The sequence below is a fragment of the Anoplophora glabripennis genome, unplaced genomic scaffold (genome assembly GCF_000390285.2).
Source record: "Anoplophora glabripennis isolate ALB-LARVAE unplaced genomic scaffold, Agla_2.0 scaffold127, whole genome shotgun sequence".
NCBI lineage: Eukaryota > Metazoa > Arthropoda > Insecta > Coleoptera > Cerambycidae > Anoplophora > Anoplophora glabripennis.
Genome location: NW_019416291.1, coordinates 497906 through 516890, shown reverse-complemented (window position 1 = coordinate 516890; position 18985 = coordinate 497906). Strand labels below are relative to the sequence as shown.

The 18985-nt window shown below is 31.1% G+C and overlaps 3 protein-coding genes across 3 annotated transcripts in view; all 3 read left to right on the top strand.

Moving 5' to 3' along the window:
- Positions 1–538, top strand: part of LOC108903566 — a 6474-nt gene extending 5936 nt beyond the window's left edge. The window contains exons 4-5 of the mRNA XM_018705790.1: positions 151–330; positions 449–538. Coding sequence (XP_018561306.1) covers positions 151–330; positions 449–538 — 270 coding nt within the window. The remainder of the gene's footprint in view (positions 1–150; positions 331–448) is intronic.
- Positions 539–1785: 1247 nt separating this feature from the next.
- On the top strand, positions 1786–10776 carry LOC108903565. The gene is made up of 6 exons (XM_023457469.1): positions 1786–1915; positions 3806–3914; positions 4365–4559; positions 6740–6842; positions 8562–8756; positions 10616–10776. The coding sequence occupies exons 1-6, from the start codon at positions 1861–1863 to the stop codon at positions 10664–10666; spliced, it is 708 nt and encodes a 235-aa protein (XP_023313237.1). The 5' UTR covers positions 1786–1860; the 3' UTR covers positions 10667–10776.
- A 1131-nt stretch (positions 10777–11907) lies between these two features.
- LOC108903564 lies at positions 11908–18816 on the top strand. The gene is made up of 11 exons (XM_018705788.1): positions 11908–12047; positions 12253–12361; positions 12510–12698; positions 13170–13278; positions 13453–13653; positions 13770–13865; positions 16228–16309; positions 16379–16517; positions 17027–17218; positions 17458–17569; positions 18592–18816. The coding sequence occupies exons 1-11, from the start codon at positions 11993–11995 to the stop codon at positions 18799–18801; spliced, it is 1494 nt and encodes a 497-aa protein (XP_018561304.1). The 5' UTR covers positions 11908–11992; the 3' UTR covers positions 18802–18816.
- The last annotated feature ends 169 nt before the right edge of the window (positions 18817–18985 follow it).

The window sequence follows — 18985 nt, the reverse complement described above, 5'->3', positions numbered from 1 at the left end:
CCCCCCCCCCCCCCCCCGACATACATACATACAAATTATTTCATCTATTTTCTAAAAATGTATTTCCCTGCAGACTATACTTTATTACACTAAAACATACATACCACTTAATTTTATATTTTTTTAAGATCTTTAATTTTTCAATTTCAGTTTGACATACAAAACATTCTTGGCGACAGATTCAGTAGACTACTGAGCACAATTTTAAGTAACACTGTAGCCGACTTTCTGAATTTAGTCCAGGAACCCGTTTCTGAACGCTTGGTGGATATAATCAACTCAATCATCAGAGATATCTTGCAAGAGTTAAATGAAGTTAATACTCAAAAGGTATGTATGCTTTACATGAATGTTAATTAATATTAATTTGATTTTGCGAGTAATATATTCCTCTGGTTCTTCTGCTGGTTAAAATTTTATTTATATAATTTACCTTTTTACTTCGTAGATGTCTGCCGCAACAAGTCAAGAAAGGGCCATGGAAGATTTGGGACGGTTCCTTGAGATATTAGAGAATCGTATGGGTCTAAAATCCTAAATAGGGAATTAAGAAGATTTTATTTTGTATGCCGTTGCTTTGTCTGTAAATAAAATGTTGATAAATAGTTATTTGTTTTTTGTTATTTAATTAAAAGTTAATATATGGATCCAAAAGTGTGTATAGTATTTACTGATAAATTACCGACTTTTTTTAAGATATAGAGCTTAATGAAGTGTGCTTTGTGAAAGAAACTGAGCATAATCACACAAAATCCAAGGCTCACTACGTCCGTAGTAGTATTTTTGGAGTAAAATTCTAATATTTCATATTAGGGATTTTTTGAAAAAAAATATTTACGCCACTGGATTCACGACCCTCCAAAACGGGCCAATACCAAATTTTATCAAAAAATTTTAAATAACAACGATTTTGTAGCCAAATTTTTTCATTAATTTATTGTTGGTAATAAAAAACAAAAAATAACAAATTATTTAAACTCTAGTAATGTAATAATTAAGTATTAATAAATCTTAGTTTTGACAAATTTAAAAATAAAATAATGGACTGAAACCGACAAAAGTTAAATATTTATATTCTTGTCACTTCTACAATCCACCATTTACTTCCATGCATTTATTGATTCTTTTATGGTTAAAATCGCACAATAAGTAAAGATTTTACAGGGTGGCAAAAATAAATGGGTCACACTGTATTTAAAAGTTTTTTTGGTCTATCATCTAGAAACATGCCTCTTTATTTAACGTTTTCTTTTTGTTTCAACGTAATAGTTACAATTCAAAGTTTTTAGAGAACAGTGGCAATACTGCACTGTTGATCTATGCTATACGTTCTTTTACAGTGAAGTCAGTGGTTCCCAATAAGTTTTCTATACAAAAAATTGTGCATAGTTACTCCAAATTTGATTCTTTTATCCCCAATCGTTTCTCAAAAATAGAAACTATTAGATGTTGGTAAACTATAAAATATACGAACACATTGCTTTATGTGCTTGCCTTTCTGTTATAATACTGTGATATTTTTGTTTTGACATCATTTTAGATTCATATTTCAACGCTTTTCTTTAAGAGATCGTAAAATAATGTTATATTAAATTAGATATTTTACAAAACTGTACACATTCCTCGTCGAAAATGTTATATTGTATTTGTAATGCTATAGTAACACATTCACTTTTTTTACATAATAAAGATATTTTAAACATTTCCTGTTATCTATCAAGATAAATCGAAATTAATATCTCGAATAGAAAGATCTGCTACTTTGATTAATTCCACATACTTTATTTCACATTAGCAGCATTAACTGAAATTCATTCAGCAGTAGTTTTACTATATATCAGTGTATATAACCGTGGCAAAATGAAGCTCTCAATTTTCTTCTTTTCAATGTTATTTTCATTTGGATACCAGGATTGTAAGTACATTTTTTTATTACTACAGTACTAGCAGGTACATGCTGAAAATAAGATGTTATCTATTTGTTCATTTGTTTTAACTAATTCACTGCAAAATATACGTAAATAGTGATACCTTTTTTATTGTCAATTGGAACTAAAAAAAATACCGTATCAGATAGTTTCATCAGGATGTTCATTAAAAGTTATGATGTTTATTTTGAATTAAAGTTACAGTGCCTTTATTTATACAGGGTGTCTCATAAGTAACGGTAAAAATATTACGAATTAACCAAACTTACCCTACTTCGAAAGTTGATACTTAAAGAGATACAGATATTTGTTTTTATTATAGGTACTTTTTCGAAAACACCTTATTTTCGTCTGTTTTAATAATAATGTAAGACGGGTTTTTTCGGGTTAGCGAACGGAAATAGCGCACGAAAAAAGTTTTCCCGATCTTCGATTCTTTTCGTGCGCTGAATAAAAATAACGAATGGTGGCTTTAAGTTAGATATATACAGCAAAGTATACTGAATTTAAAGAAGTCTATATGCTATCTGATATTTAACAATTACTTAATTTGTATTTTGATTCGTAAATGTTTGAATATTTAGATATATTTTTTTCTGTAATATTTTTTGACGTTTTGTCCACATTATCTGACATAGACTAATTTAAAACAAAACTTTGAAATAATTTGGTAAAAAAATGGCTTCTTTGTCATGACCTTAAATATCGCGATATTCTGGCAATATTGATGACAGCGATAACATATTAACAAGATCTCACCTGCGTGTGAGGCTATTCTTCCCGAGAATGCGCATTAGGAATAACATGGCTAATGTTAAATTTTTGCCTTATTTAAATTTAGGAATACTCTTTTATATCGTTTTTTGTAAATTTTAAGTTCATTTTTATAGTATCTATGTAAATAGTACACAAGGATCAGATTCAGTCTGCACAATTTCAACTATAACAATTTGTTGCGGGTTGGCTAAATATGTGACGTCACACTAAAAGAGTCTATTGTCAGCGTTGTTTATTTTCTGTCAATTAAAATGCCGGTAAAATGTGTGTTAGTTAATTTTAAAAATCCTTATCTCCAGTCTGCGAATGAAATATACATTATTATTAAATAACCTTTTCAAAATTACAGTTATTACACAAATTTTGGAGATATTGACGGGCATTTATACAACTTCGCATATCTTTAAAATGTCATAACTTTGCACCTCAGTATATTTGATATACTTTTTCATTTTCCTATCTTTTTTACGCAAAAAGGCGTACCTTGCAACTGTCGTACAAGTAACTATTTTCAAAATATTAACCTTTAACTTTTCGAAGTAAAAGGAAACTTCCAACAGTTGTTACGAAGAACGGATAACTTTTTTATTAATTCTTGATTATTTATTTGCTGTTCCTTATTTCCTTGTATGTTATTGTTTTTTATTTAATAGTACGTTTTTTTCCTGTCAACATTTGAATTTAATAATTAAAAAATATATATAAAGCAAGATAATTTTATAATACCATTTGTTTTTCAAAGCCTCCTTGGAAAAGTATACATACATCCCTATACCAAATGATTTAAATTCGTATTGGAAGATTTACAGGTGAATATCTCGAAAATGGTTACTCGTAGCGACATTTAAGTGCGTAAGAAGAATGGGAAAATGGAAAAAATATAACAAAGGGGCAGATATACTGAGGTGACATTTTAAAATCTGTAACCTTGTAACTATCGACTTTTGGACTAAGGTAAGTTTGGCTAAATCGTAGTGTAGAATCTACTGCTGCTTCACATACCTATGGGAAACCCGGTACTTTATGCCTCTATTCTCATTGCATTCCATAGCTGTTCAATGTTTATTAAAACAACTACATTATTATTAATTTATTTTCAGCTATACCAGATACAATCAATGAGTACATAGAAAATCTAAGGAATAACATTTCAGAACCGATTACAATAGAAACACTAAATCCTGACCTATCAGACAATGACTATGTTTCGTAAGTACATAAATGTTAAGACTTTCCTTTTTCTATTAAAGAATACCTCTATTATCCTTCGAAATTATTATTTTCTTCCCAAAACTGCAGATTTCTAAGAACAAGTGAATATAAATGGACCTCTTTTTAGGACACCGAAGTGTAATGAAAATAAAGAACATATTTTATTTTATTTTAACACAAACTGCCTGAACAAAAATTTGATAATATTCACATTTGTAACATTACCTGCAAAAGAATAGGGGTATTATTCTTATTTACTAAACGCATTGCAAAACATAATTATTGGCATAATAATTTCCATTAAATTTGCATACATTTTAATGCCATGTTGTGGCTAAACGAAGCAACTTGCAATAGATGTAAATTACATTAAAACGCCATAATTGTCACGTACCTGCCCTGTGTCGGTTCAATCACCCTGTATTGTACATATTCATTTTGTTCCAGGGGATACCTTAATATAAGTAACGTGAATATACAGGGTATTAAGAATTTCGATTTGAATATAACTTATGCCGCTAATATTATACCAACTCAGTTTGTCTTAACAATCAATGATTTCAAATTGGATTTGGATTATGTGACAAACGTTATTTTGCTTAACATATCTCTACTTCGCATATATGGAGACGGGAAAATAAGGTAATCCATGAAATATTTAATTTTGTAGTTATTTACGCTTAGAGTAGAAAATATTAATTAAAACCATTTGATTAGTTGTGTGGAATTTTATAAGAACGTGCAGGATTGGCGTAAAAATTAAAATATTTCATACGCTAATGTAGACTGAATTACATAAGAAAAAAATATCTACATATGCCGTCTCTATCCACCTTATTCAGGTCCAATCCCGGCCAAGATAAAGACCCATGCCTGATGAGACCTAAATTACCCTCCACTAGAAGCAGAAGACGCGCATAGAGGTACAATATTCGCCTATGTTTCCAAAATTTCTACCGAAGTTCTCAGAGAAGCGCCTAGCCGCTTCAAACAACACAGCCGCTACAGACGCTGTTGGCAGAGTAGTCATTAACGACGCGCTACAAAGTTGAAAAAATNACTTGGGCAGAAGATATACGCGCTTGCGTTTTCAACTTTATAATTTCGAAATTGGGATCCGGATTGCGGGGATTTGTTGAGCACCCCAACAGTTATCTTTTCCTGTAGTTTCATCCAATTTCAGTCAAATTTGGTCTTTTTTTTTAATTCTGAAAATTTACCACATTTTTTGTAACCGGTAATTTTGCAATATAAAAAAAATGTGAGCTTTCGCAAAAGCCTAGCCTTGTAGCAAATTTCCTCAGGAACAAAATCGATAAGTATATCTCATGTCGATTAGAGGCTTATTTTCGGAGATATAAGCGAAAAACTGAAAAAAGAGCAATTATTTTTTTTAATTTTGCTATAAACAGTATGAATCTCGGGCTCTGCAAATACACAAATTTAGGGTTTTATTCTGTGTATTTTTTACTTAATTTTAAAATAAAAATTCGAGATAGGTCCGATTAAAAAAAAAACTAATTCGCCCGGACTATACCTGTAGTACGTGTAATTGTGTTATTCAGGGTGGCACAAAAGTATGGAAACCCTTGAATATCTCGTCAGGGTGCATTTTCTTGTAAAATTATAAATACAAAAGTTTCAGGATTTTTCCCTGGATATACAATGACGCCCTTGTATTCGACCTTGACTTTGACCTTCAAGGTCATTTCAAGGTCAAAATAGATTTTTCAAATGGGAACCCCTATTTTTTAATGCGGATTTGGAAAAAATGGGAAATTTTAAGTCAAAATAAGACAATGACCTTTAAGGTCAAATGTGAGTCGACTTCCAAAAGTCCCAGTACGACAGAACTTTTGTAAAAAATGTTTCAGACAAAAGTGTAAGGATTTTTCCATAGCTATCTGATGGTGACCTTGGATTTTACCTTGACTTTGACCTGCAATGTCATTTGAAGGTCAAGTTAAGTTTCTTAAATGTGAACCCTATTGTTTTATTGAGGATTTAGTAAGTAAGGTCATCAAAGTCATGGTGTAGACTAGTTTGGATGTAAAATTTCCTGCTCTTTCCAAATCCGCAATAAAAAATAGGGGTTCCCGTTTGAAAAAACAAGTTTGACCTTGAAGTTACCTCGAAGGTAAAGGTCAAGGTCGAATACAAAAGCGCCAATGAATAGCCAGGGAAAAATCCTGAAACTTTTGTATTTATCATTGTTGAAGAAAATGCACTCCTGACGATTTATTCAGGGGTTTTCATACTTTATGCAACCCTGTATACAATCAATTGCGAATCAAATACTCAATTTTTCAATAAATCCAAAATTTTTGCAAAAATTATTTAGTGCAACTAGGCTCAATTAAAAGCCTCTACATCCATGTCATCTCAAGGGTGTACCCGAGTGCGAAAAGGCAAAAATAAATAAGATCGTTGCTCATATTTCCAAACCTCAGACAGCATGAGATGAGAGTTCCAACACCACAGATAATACATGCGAAGCTCGATAAAAACGCCGGTTAAATTAGTAATTCCCCAAGGGAAAGAAATAATGCTGAAAGACGACATGGCGCCCAACGTGCGACGCGTTTGTTCGAAACGACAGGGGAATCCAATGAATAAGATTTCTTCAGGAGTGGAAGAGACAAACTCCCAGATAACTGGGAAGCACACGATAGACGAAAACATATTCTTAATTAGTTCATGTATTTTGTTTATAAGATTCAATAAAAATAGTACGTAAGTTACGTGTAATTAATATTTAAGTAGATTAAGGTGATATTTTAAGCAGTTTTAATAATTCAATGTACTTTTAATATAACTTTCAGCGTGGAACTAACAAATCTTACAATTGGAGGAGACTTGACCATTTCATTGGTGCCAGTAAATGTGACTATAACAGGAATGCAAATGCATCTTGACGATGCAAAGGTAAGCCGAATACATCAATGTAAACAAAATAACGAAGAAATAATGTTTATATGTTTTTATTTATACTATTACAAAAAAATTAGTAAATATTACAAAAATATTTTTATCAAAAATATTTGTATACGATAGATATCTAACCTCATACAACGATGATATTGCGGGCAACAACTACTGTATGGTCTGCATGCCCCTACTTGCCTTGATTTATACCAACAATATCTAGTAAACGTCTAGTAATTAATACTTGTGTAAAATAGAAATTAAAAATGATAGGTCTAAATATTATCAATACAAAAACACATAACTGACATTTTGAAATATTTAAATAATATATTGTTTCAAGGAGACATTCTGCGTTGTTTAATATTACCCTTGACAAAGACTAATACTTACGTAAAAATATCTGCGATAGAAAGATTTTCTGCATTTTACTTGGCCTTTTTATGTAAATGAAATTAGTAAATATTAAGAGAACAAAATTATATACGACACACGGAATATTTAGAAAATATTAAATTTTGAAACGACAATATGAATTGTTGAAAATGTGAGTAGGATAGTATTAGTGTGAAATATTTTTTTATCTTTTTACTAAATTTCTTTTGAGAAAATATATATTTCATTGCTAGCTCTCGTATTTTTAGTTTAAATAACATGTCAGGCAGATTAAAACAATTCTTAAAAAAATGGTCAGCTCTTTTAGCAATAAACAATCCTAGAATGGATTGTTCATATAAAAATACCTTTCTATAAAAAGTCAAGGCAAAAAACACATTTCAAATACATATTCTTCTAGTTAAAGCAGCCATTTCGCAATGTGCCTCTACAAAAATCAGTTTCTAAAAAACACTATGGTAATAACAGATTTATTGTAAATTTAAAACAGATAAATGTCTGCACACGTATAAATCATTTCAAACTTGAAAATAATCGAACGGTGATTAATTCACTTTCAAAAGACAGCGAAATTATATTTGCAAGATGCTACTTTCTGTTATCTACTGATAAAAAAATATAGAAAATACATACTTGAGATATTAATTTGTTAAAGAATTACGAGTTCAATTGTTTACAATTTAGGTTAAATATAAGTTATACAGGGGAGGTGAAAATAGTTGTAGTACTTTATAAAAAAATTTCCTATCGGGCTTCGTTGTGGAGTTATTCGCCTTCGAAGAAAGAACTTGGAAAATCAAATTCCAATTATAACTTCTAAGTCGTTACTATGACAACAATGAAATTTGACCAATTAAAGTAACTCATGGTAATGTTCATTTTCACGTTTAAATTGATATGCCTGGATTATACAGGAGCAGACGAAATTATTCATTTAAATTTACACAACTTTGATAGCGTTGCCAAATTTAGCATTTTTCTTTCATAGCTCGATTCCTCTCTCACTTTGCTAAAAAAAAAGGTATACCGTATATCAGTCGATATGTTGTACCATTTTTGAGAAGCCATTTTTAGCACTTGAAAAACTAATGTAAACACTATCGCAAAAACGTAAATACTAAATTCGGATTTCGGTTTTCCGAATCGCCTGGAACCACGTGGAGATTGCACAACAACTTCAATAATTTTGAAACTATAAGGATTTTACAAATTTTTTACGATATTTATTCAATTTTTCATTTATTCCCAGTTTCTTTGGATAAGTTGTGAATCACCCTGTATGTCATTCTTATATAATTAATGATATTATAATGATTATTTTAGTTCAAAGTTGAAGGAATGTTAAACGACGACACCTGGAGCAATAGATTTAGTGAGTTACTATGCAAAAACGTCGCCAACATTTTCAATGTCCAAGAACACGGATTGTCAATTTTGGTAGAAGATGCTTTGAACAAGGTTATAGCTGATATAATATCTAGTAATACTACATTGTCGGGACCAGACGGTAACAGTGAGGTAAGAATTTATTTGTTAAGTTACTTAAATCAAAAGAATCATTTTAAATCAGTTCTGGGCCACTAAAGAATTCAACTTACTATATTTTCTTTTTAATTTTGTTATTCTAGGAACAGTAGTTTTCAAACATAGGAATCCATATATTTGTACAAAGACAATAATTTGTATATATACAGGGTGTGCCATTTAACATTCCCGCAGTCAATATCTCCGAAATGAAGAAATTTCTTTTAGTTCCGAAAACTGGGGTTGTTTGGTCCCCCCAATAGCTTCAAATTGCAGGTAGAATTGTTAGTTCAAATCTTTCTGTATAGATGGCCTGGCGATACTAAAATTTGTTTGATTTCTGGAACGTGGAAATGCGGTCCATTTGAAAGATCGTTAAATTTTGAGTAATTTTTGGAATATAACGTTCTTCTCAATATTTACTTGTTTTAGAGACATGTCGACTTCAATATGCAATGTCTGATGTAACAGGAAAATTTATTATTTTATTTAAATCGCACTGAGACAGAACTCTGAATGTCGGGATGCCTTGGCATAACTANCTGATATAATATCTAGTAATACTACATTGTCGGGACCAGACGGTAACAGTGAGGTAAGAATTTATTTGCCAAGTTACTTAAATCAAAAGAATCATTTTAAATCAGTTCTGGGCCACTAAAGAATTCAACTTACTATATTTTCTTTTTAATTTTGTTATTCTAGGAACAGTAGTTTTCAAACATAGGAATCCATATATTTGTACAAAGACAATAATTTGTATATATACAGGGTGTGCCATTTAACATTCCCGCAGTCAATATCTCCGAAATGAAGAAATTTCTTTTAGTTCCGAAAACTGGGGTTGTTTGGTCCCCCCAATAGCTTCAAATTGCAGGTAGAATTGTTAGTTCAAATCTTTCTGTATAGATGGCCTGGCGATACTAAAATTTGTTTGATTTCTGGAACGTGGAAATGCGGTCCATTTGAAATATCGTTAAATTTTGAGTAATTTTTGGAATATAACGTTCTTCTCAATATTTACTTGTTTTCGAGACATGTCGACTTCAATATGCAATGTCTGATGTAACAGGAAAATTTATTATTTTATTTAAATCGCACTGAGACAAAATATTATTTTAAAATATAACTGACAAACAATCAATTATATTCCAAAAATTACTCAAAATTTAACGATCTTTCAGATGGAGCGCATTTCCACGTTCAGGAATAAAAATTTTTTTAGTATCGCCACGACATCTACACAGAATGATTTAAACTAATAATACTAACTGCAATTTGAAGCTATTCGAGAGACCTAACAACCCCAGTTCCCGGAACTAAAAGAAATTTCTTCATTTCGAAGATATTGGCAGCGGGAATGTTAAATGGAACATCCTGTATACACTGCGTCCCAAAAGTCCCGGAACAGCAAGATATTTAGATTAATAGTGAGATTTAGGTAAAGTTCACATATACCTACTTCATTCCTTGTGTAATTTTTTTATGTGTAAACAAATGTTTACATTTATCCCCCTTACTCCCTCCCCTTACCCTCCTTTACCCCTCCTCTTACCCCCTTCCAGAAGGTTCCCACCATTTATGTTAAATTGTATAGTATGGCTTGTGATACGTCATTTTAAAGATAATTTCATTCTCTTTACAGTAATGTAAACTTTTCTGGAAAATGTAAGAAAACAATTACAGCTATTTTTTCTTAAAAAATACAAACGAAAAATAACACAATTACCTATTATGACTAAATTCTCTACAAATAACTAGATAAAACATTATTTTTATACTAATTTGTGAGGAACGCCTTTGAGTATATTAAGCGGCACGTCCTGCGAATTTTAATATTTCTTTTTTTACAGAATTCAGAAGAGGCGTTTCAATCGTTTGCAGAAATATTATCTTTAAAATAAGTATTGATACATTACACTGCAGTAAATATAGATGTTAACTTTACAACTTTAGATGTTGCAAATTAATGTTAATAAGATAAATATAAAATAAATGATGTAGTTGTAGTTCATTTGTGTGTTGATTTAAAAATATCCTTGCTATAAAAACAATTTTTCAGGAGAAAACAATACGTCACATTTACATTTTTGGGGATATAATGTATTATTTACGTACCGAGTTAGATACAGGGATGATAATGCCCGCAGGCGACAGGTTTCTTCTAAGCAAGTCGCCTAAGGGCATAATTATCCTAGTATCTCCCGTGGTACATACAACGTTTTATTTTTTATTTAGACATCTGATTTTATATCAATTTTAAATTTACTAATTAAATGGAAATGAGAATGAAAACAGTTTTTCAATATATAGGGTGGTTCAGATTTTAATAGACAATCTTCGGGAAAGTACTAAACAGTAAAAATTAACATCACTTTACGCTATCAACATAGGAGCAGAAAGCCATCGTTTATGAAATAGAGGGCGTTGAAATTAACAAAAATAAAACAATTTTTTTAAATATATGGAAAACCACTTCATCAAATTTATCCAAATTTGGTACTTACACATTTTTTTTCAAATAATTCTCCTAGTTTTGTAAGTATACAGTCCAAATTCAAAAACCAGTGGCGGAGAAACAGCGAAATCGTTTCCCTATTTAAAGTAAAACTTCTATGCCACTGAATTAATTGGTAATATGAATACATTTTATAACGGTCTGAAACATTCAGGATAAAACACCATTCTTTTATTTTTGTTGAAAAGTGATTGGTGGTGGCAGGAATCGACAGAACTAGTGATACCAATTTTTCTGAATTGATTGTGAGGGAAAATAAACAACATTTATTCGATGGCAAAGAAAATTTAGGTAGTTTTTCTGGAAGTTTTTCTGGTGTTACTGTTAAAGGTTCCTTCTCAAATTGTACTTTCGTTTTTAAAGACGGTTGTAAATGATTTTTATTATTAATTTAAAGCTATTAATGTTAACTTTCATTTGTCTGCTTCATTTATACAAGGCAGTAGTAGAATAGGGTCAAAATACGGGCGATAATATTTAGGTCCGCTATTTTCGTATTCCGTTTCCTATAATAAGCAAGCCATATCGCCTAAGTGAAAAATAATAATGATATTTTGAATATATGATGTTATCTACCAAGATAAATCAAAGTGTTTTGAATAGACAAGCCTGATAATAATTGATAACGTATATGTTTCAAACACAGTTTTAGCATTAGCAAAAATCTATTTGTCGATAATTTTGTTAAATCAATATAAAAATCTGTGACAAAATGAAACTCTTAGTTTTTTTCTTTTCCATGCTATTTTCTTTCGGACATCAAGATAGTAAGTACATACTTCAACACTAGCAGTCACTAAAAGCTAATACATATGTATTATAGATGCCTGGGATCTGTGCATTTCTAGTTAAAGAGGATATACATATGTCATAAATATTTCATTAAATAAGTTATTTCGCTCAACATAAACTTAATGAAATGAATTTTAAGCATTTCACAATATTATTATTATTATTATTATTTTCTTCTAGCTATACAAGAAACGATCAGTGGATACATAGAAAAATTGAGAGATAAAATATCAGAACCCATAACAATAGAGACACTAAATCTTGACTTGTCAGGCATTAACAATGTCTCGTAAGTAGACTAAACCTTTTCCTTTTCTTTAAAAAAGTAGTTCCTCTATTATCTTTTCCAATCCTATTCCTAACCTTGCAGGTTTCTAAAAAAATGTTACAAGAAAATAGTCAAAATCGGAAAAGACAATAATTTTTGTCTGTTCCAGGGGATCTCTCAGTGCGAGCAATGTGAATATACAGGGTCTTAAGGCTTTCGATATGAATATAATTTATAACATTTTACCATCTGGGTTTGTCTTGACAATCGATTCTATCAAATTAAACTTGAACTATGTGGCTGATGTGACTTTAGCCAATTCACCACTGCTCAACATTTTTGGAGAAGGGAAAGGAAGGTAATTCATGAAATATTTAATTTTAGCTTTAGTTTACATTGAGAATATAATAAATCTAATAAGAAAATCGTTATTTATTGTATAAATCTCATTATTAGACTAGGCGGTATCTGTTTTCGTTTAGGTGAAACGTATATCCACGGAGATTTTTGGCTTTTTGGCTTTCAAATATCACTAGAAATGAAAATTTTTCTATGCGCATAAAAAACGTGGGCTTAACGTTTGGCGGCACAATACGTTAAAAAAATTCGAAAATGTCATATTTTTTTTCCTATTTAATGTATCTTTTCAGGAGTTGATTTTAGGCGAAATTTGAAGATTAAAAAAATATTTATAATTAAATTTTTTACAAAATATGACTAGTTACAAATCGAATGAATCATGATTATTATTGAAAAAATCGAAAAAATCTACAAAAATGGGGTTAAAAAACATTACTATCAAATTAAACGTCAATTTTATCATTTTCAGTGTGGAGCTGACGAAATTTGTAGTTGAAGGAAATTTGACTGTTGTTTCATTGTTGCCAGCAATAAATATTACCGTATCAGGGATGCGTATGCATCTTGATGATGCAGTGGTAAGTTAAGTATACAAATACATACATATAAAAGAACAAGTTGTTGATTTGAAAGTCTAAATCTAAACATCAGCAAAAACTTAAAAAAATGAGTAGATACCTAACTTATAAATTAATTTCTATACATATATAGTTTTTTAATTGCTATTTAGTTTTTCATTTTATTTTTTTTAGTTTAAATTTGACGGCTTGTTAGATGATGAAACCTTCAGCAACGAGTTTAACGAATTTTTAACCGGCAATGTCGCCAATCTTTTCAACGCAAATGAGCACGCAATATCAACACTAGCAGAAGGTCCTGTGAATAAGATTCTAGGCGACGTACTAGCTAACATTACTACATCGGCAGAACCTTACGACTACATAGTTGGAGAGGTAGGTATTTATGTAAGATTTTTAGAAAATCGTATGTCTTATATTATAGACCAGACTCAAAAGTAGATTTACAACAAATTTGGTGTTGTTACTTTTTTAATTTCATTTTTTTTCAGTACTTGTCAAACATAGAGGGTTTTAATTCAGAAGAAGTGTCTCCGTCGATCATTGAAATATTATTTTCAATGCTTAGCTCTTTATTGTTCAAAACATATTAAATAATTCAAAGTACAAAAAAGATAACTAGAATAGGTTTACGTTAATAAAATAGACACTAGAGTTTAATTGTGTATTGATTTGAAATTGTTTTACTTAATAAAAATATTATTAAATGATTAAAATGTTCTACAACTTCCCACTTTTACTTACTAAACTTAAACTTTTAGGTATGTATTTAATGTATTATAAAAAAGTCTGGTTTCGAAAAAGTAAAATGAACAATACAAAGTTCTTTTCAAAAGACAAGCTTTTAAGTTTATATCAAACAATGGGGATGCTTTTCAATTATCAAATATATTTTTACGAAGGTGTACTGTAAAAAGCGAATTTATAGAAGAAAATTTCAAAAATTAGAACCATTGATTAAATTTTTGATTTGCACGCTGATGGAGATATTTAGTGGCGTGCAGTTGGCAGCACTGCGTTGCGCATTAGTTCCTCTGTAACCACATTGTATTGGATTGTTGATATCTCATTTAGTTTTCGTGATGTTGTTATTTGATTGCAATGTATTTAAGTGTTGATGACGATATTTGAAACGCATGATTTTCTGGAAAATGTTAAAATGTTAAACTGAGAAAAACTTTTAGGGAAACGTTTCAACTTTAGAAATAAACTTACGGAGATGAGGCTCTGGGTCGCACGCAATGTTACGAATTGTTTTCATGAAAAAGTGGTCGTCTGTCGATTGATGATGATCCTCGACCAGAACGGTGTTTTTCCTATAAATAGGAAAATTGTTTTTCTTCTGTTCTTATTTCATATAAAAAGATAAGAGTTTTAAAGTTCTGTATATCTGTGGTAGTCGGAAATGTCAGAGAAAATTCAGCGGTTCTCAACAAGTCTTCCATTAAAAATCATATCTACTTTAAAGAAAAACTTTAATAGATGCAAGGGACTGCGGAGATGCTAGTAACTCTTTTCAGCAGCGTGATATCAAGTGGATTTTTGGTACCTGCAAAGAGCATAAGTAACAATAAATTATAGTATACCAACAAATTAAAACATTTAATACTAGGTGTTTCATTTTTGCAGTTACCTTTTGATAACTTGAAACAGTTATAACATTGTTAACTTAAATGGAACACCCTGTATTTTTTACTCAATCGTATGCAGATTGGAATTTTCTTTCTAGCCATATAATCCTTCTACTTTTTGGACAGTTTTTCTCGTATCCAGACCTGTTGTCAAATTGGCCATGACCAGAAACACTCCAAAACAATTAAAATAACTTGACATTTGTGAAGTTAGTTGTTAGTTAGAATTATTGTTATGTATGTAATAGTTTTTGCTGAAAATTTAAATAAAAATGCATGGGTATCGTTTAAATTATACTTATGAGAATTATTTTAATTTGCTTGCTATTTATCGAAGAAAGCAGCAGATTCTCTACGTGTTCCTGAAATTACTTTATCACATTTTCCATACCTAAATAACAAACAAATTGAAATAATCCTCATTAGTATAATTTAAACGATCCTCAGGCATTTTTATTTAAATTTTCGGCAGAAACTATTCAGACACAATAACTTGACAACTAACATGACAAATGTCATGTTGTTTCAATTCTTTTTGGAGTGTTTCTACTCGTGGCCAATTTGACAGTAGATACGAGAAAAACTGTCCAAAAAATAATATCTCTAAAAGTAATAACTGCAACCATAACAGTCATTATATGGCTTGAAAGGAAATTTAAATCTGCATACGACAGAGTGTTTCATTTAAGTTAACAAAGTTATAGCTGTTTGAAGTTATCAAAATGTAACGGCAAAAATGAAACATCTAGTATTAAATGTTTTAACTTGTTGGTATACCATAATGTAGTTTTACCTATGTCCTTTACAGGTACCAAAAATCCACTTGATATCACGCTCCTGAAAAGAGTTACTAGCATCTCCACGAACCCTTGTATCTGTCAAATTTTTTCTTTAAAAATTAATATCTCAAAATCTATAACTCCTGGGTATAGGGAATATTTAATAAAGTGACCCTCAAATTTCACGTAGAATACGAAAATGTAATAGTATATAGGGTGTCCCATTAAAAATAACGAAGTTGGTGTCGACTTTCGGTATAACCGGAAGTGCTGGAGAGTTCTAGATATTTTAGTTATGTCCGCCCCAGGGACATTGCCATGTTGCTAAATTTTTAAATTTTTCGGAGCAGTAGTTTCCTAGATATCGATCGACCAGTTCCCGGGGACACCCTGTATTGTGCAACTCAAGACTTTTATCACTTTATCAGTTTTTATCTATCTGTAACATCAAAATTCAAGAAGGTCACGATTCTATTGACAAAATAGTTTTCAACAAAACTATAAGTATTGTAGTAATATTTGTGGTCACAGTGGCATAACACCAGGAAAATATGAAATATTTAAATTGTTTCACATTAAATCTTATTGCTCTATATATTGCAGCATCCCAAAACCTTGAAGGTAAGAATGTATAGGACACTTAATTGTGAATTATAACTGAAATTTCATAATATCTACCATGGTTTCTAGAAATTCAATATACAAACCAGCTGGGTGGTGTAATTGAAAACACGATAAACACTACTCTGAATAGATTCAAGGCCAACTTGACTGACCCAATTAGTATAGCTTCAAGAAGTTTTAATTTTGGAGAAGAAGAGGCATTAAGGTAAGAACCCACTTGATTTGAACGAAAGATAAAGCAGGTAACAGAATTTCCTGAAATGTATCTCATTTTTAAGTTAAACAAAACACACAGCATATGCAAAGCAGCAGTTTCGCTGCGTTGTCGACACTTTCTTCTAAATCAACTGTTTTCGGTGTCCTCGGATGGAGAACAGCGCTTTATTTTTTGAGATCGTGTTCAACGTTATTTGAAGATCAACTAATCTCATGTAGCAAATGTGGTCGGAGAAGCTTATTTATGAAAACCATTACTCAGTGTACTGTCTGAATAAAAATTTATATTTTTAAAATAAATTTCCACTCGTTCTGAGTTTTATCGAGTACGTTTTCCGAATGCAAAATGTTTAAGGTATCTGTTCATAGCACACACCTAGTAATCTGTGAAGGGTCGACTGCTATTTTCGCTCATCTGAATTTGATGGTTTACATATGCTGTGCAAAAAGTACCCTTACAATATTCATTCATAATTTTTCACAATATGCTTATTTTAGTGGAGGTTTCAATGTCAGCAGCCTTAAAATCGGCGGAGTCAAAGACTTCGTTGCTGAGGAAATTGAAGTAAACATGGAGCTCCATAAAATTTACATGAAGATCGCCTTATGCGATCTCAGTGTAAATTTTAAGTACTGGGCAGATATGTTGCTCTTAAATTTAGTTCCGCTCTATGGGCAGGGAAGGATGGGGTAAGCAGAGGATTACGTACAATTATATTTCTTTGGCTGTCAATCAAATTGAGAACAAAAAAGTTTTAGTTATATATTTACACCTACGTGCAAGATTTAGCATTTTTTATAATCTTTTGTCTTTTAGTTGCAAATTTAGTAATATTTTTTGCCGCTTGTAACTTTTATTCGACAGAGAATTAACACGATAATTTGCAACTATGGAAGAGAAACCATAAAAATATCTATTCCCATTTCAGCATTAACTTCGATGAAGTAGAAGTAGAGGTACAAGCAGCGAGTAACACAGATGAAGAAGAAAATATTAAAATTAAAGACGTCGCCCTCCTGTTCTCTTTAACTGAGACCACCGTAAGTACCTTCCTAACATTTTACATTAAAAACCTTTTAGCCGATCGACACTAAAAGCCTAATTTTAGTGACAGCTGTCAGGCACTAAAGTGTCACCAGAGAACACAATACCAAAAAAATCAAAACCAGATTGCTGGTTATCACCAACCATGTTGTCGTTAAGTCGACATCTTCGGGGCGTCGGACTGCAAAACCTTCTCAAGAATTTTGTCGGACAATAAGATACTTTCATTTCAAATCTTATTACCAAACCCTCCCTGAAAAATCAGCTTGCTGGTTATCACCAACCATAATGTCACCAAATCGACATATTTGGGGTGGGGAACAAACTCAAAATACCAACATTTTTGTCGGACAAATTTTTTGGGGGGTTTCTAAAATATATTTCATGTAAACTTAAAAAAAAGTGCTGGTCATAACATTCCATGTTTATGCCAGATTGACATGTTTTCCTGAAAATCACGGGAAAACTTACCACTGTTGAATTTTCCTCGTAGTCACATGTTTATGCCAGATTGACATGTTTTCCTGAAAATCACGGGAAAACTTACCACTGTTGAATTTTCCTCGTAGTCAAATCTTGGGAGACTCATCAAACTTAAGCTGCACGCAAAGTTACAGCTTGCTGATAATAATTTTTTTCTTTGTACGTGGGTCCGTGGACTATTAGGATAATTTTTACTGCAGCAAAATAAATAATTAAAATGTGCTCTTTAACGAAAGTAATTTTATTTATTGTAAACGTTTATAGTGAAATTAGAACAGCATGTAAGGAATAAATAGATTTGTTTGCTATTATGATAAAATTAAAATTGATCGGCGAAATAATTATGTGTTTAACTTGGCAGTAAAGTAGATTTAATGCCTTGGATGCTTTAATATTCTCGGCTGCGCCTCGTCCAGTTAAACAAATAACTATTGTGACGACGTTAAAGTACTCAAACAAGTATTTTAACTATTTTAAATCACATATTTTACTACATATATTTTGGTAAATATTTTATCTCGTATTTATATTTCAGTTTGATTTGAAAGGACTGATCAACAATTCGGAGTACAGCGCCCTCATAAGCAACGTTGTTACGGACAATTTTGTAAATTTCGTCAACCACAACGCAGAGATGATTTCTCAGACCATTAGCCCCATCGTAGAAACCATCATCAACTCGATTCTGGAGCCTGCAACAGAAAACCTACATGTCAAAGAAGTGAAAGTTAAAGTAAACACTTGAATGTTGCATTGTGTTGTCAGTAAATTTTTTTGAGATATTAAAAATGGTTGATAATATATTCGTTTGTTGTTCTTTTAACACATGGAGGCCTCCCACGGTTCATAAAAACACCTAAGTGCATTTTTCAGCTCAAAATATGATAATTTAACAAAACTTTCATATTTTGACTCTAAGGATATTAAGC

Bases quoted from the DNA above. Each gene is read 5' to 3' on its own strand.
- LOC108903564 (XM_018705788.1), top strand. From the start codon at position 11,993: ATGAAACTCTTAGTTTTTTTCTTTTCCATGCTATTTTCTTTCGGACAT. The intron at 13,654-13,769 runs GTAGGTATTTAT...ATTTTTTTTCAG, and splicing joins ACGACTACATAGTTGGAGAG to TACTTGTCAAACATAGAGGG. The intron at 17,219-17,457 runs GTAAGCAGAGGA...TTCCCATTTCAG, and splicing joins TATGGGCAGGGAAGGATGGG to CATTAACTTCGATGAAGTAG.
- LOC108903565 (XM_023457469.1), top strand. From the start codon at position 1,861: ATGAAGCTCTCAATTTTCTTCTTTTCAATGTTATTTTCATTTGGATAC. The intron at 4,560-6,739 runs GTAATCCATGAA...TATAACTTTCAG, and splicing joins TATGGAGACGGGAAAATAAG to CGTGGAACTAACAAATCTTA. The intron at 6,843-8,561 runs GTAAGCCGAATA...TGATTATTTTAG, and splicing joins TGCATCTTGACGATGCAAAG to TTCAAAGTTGAAGGAATGTT.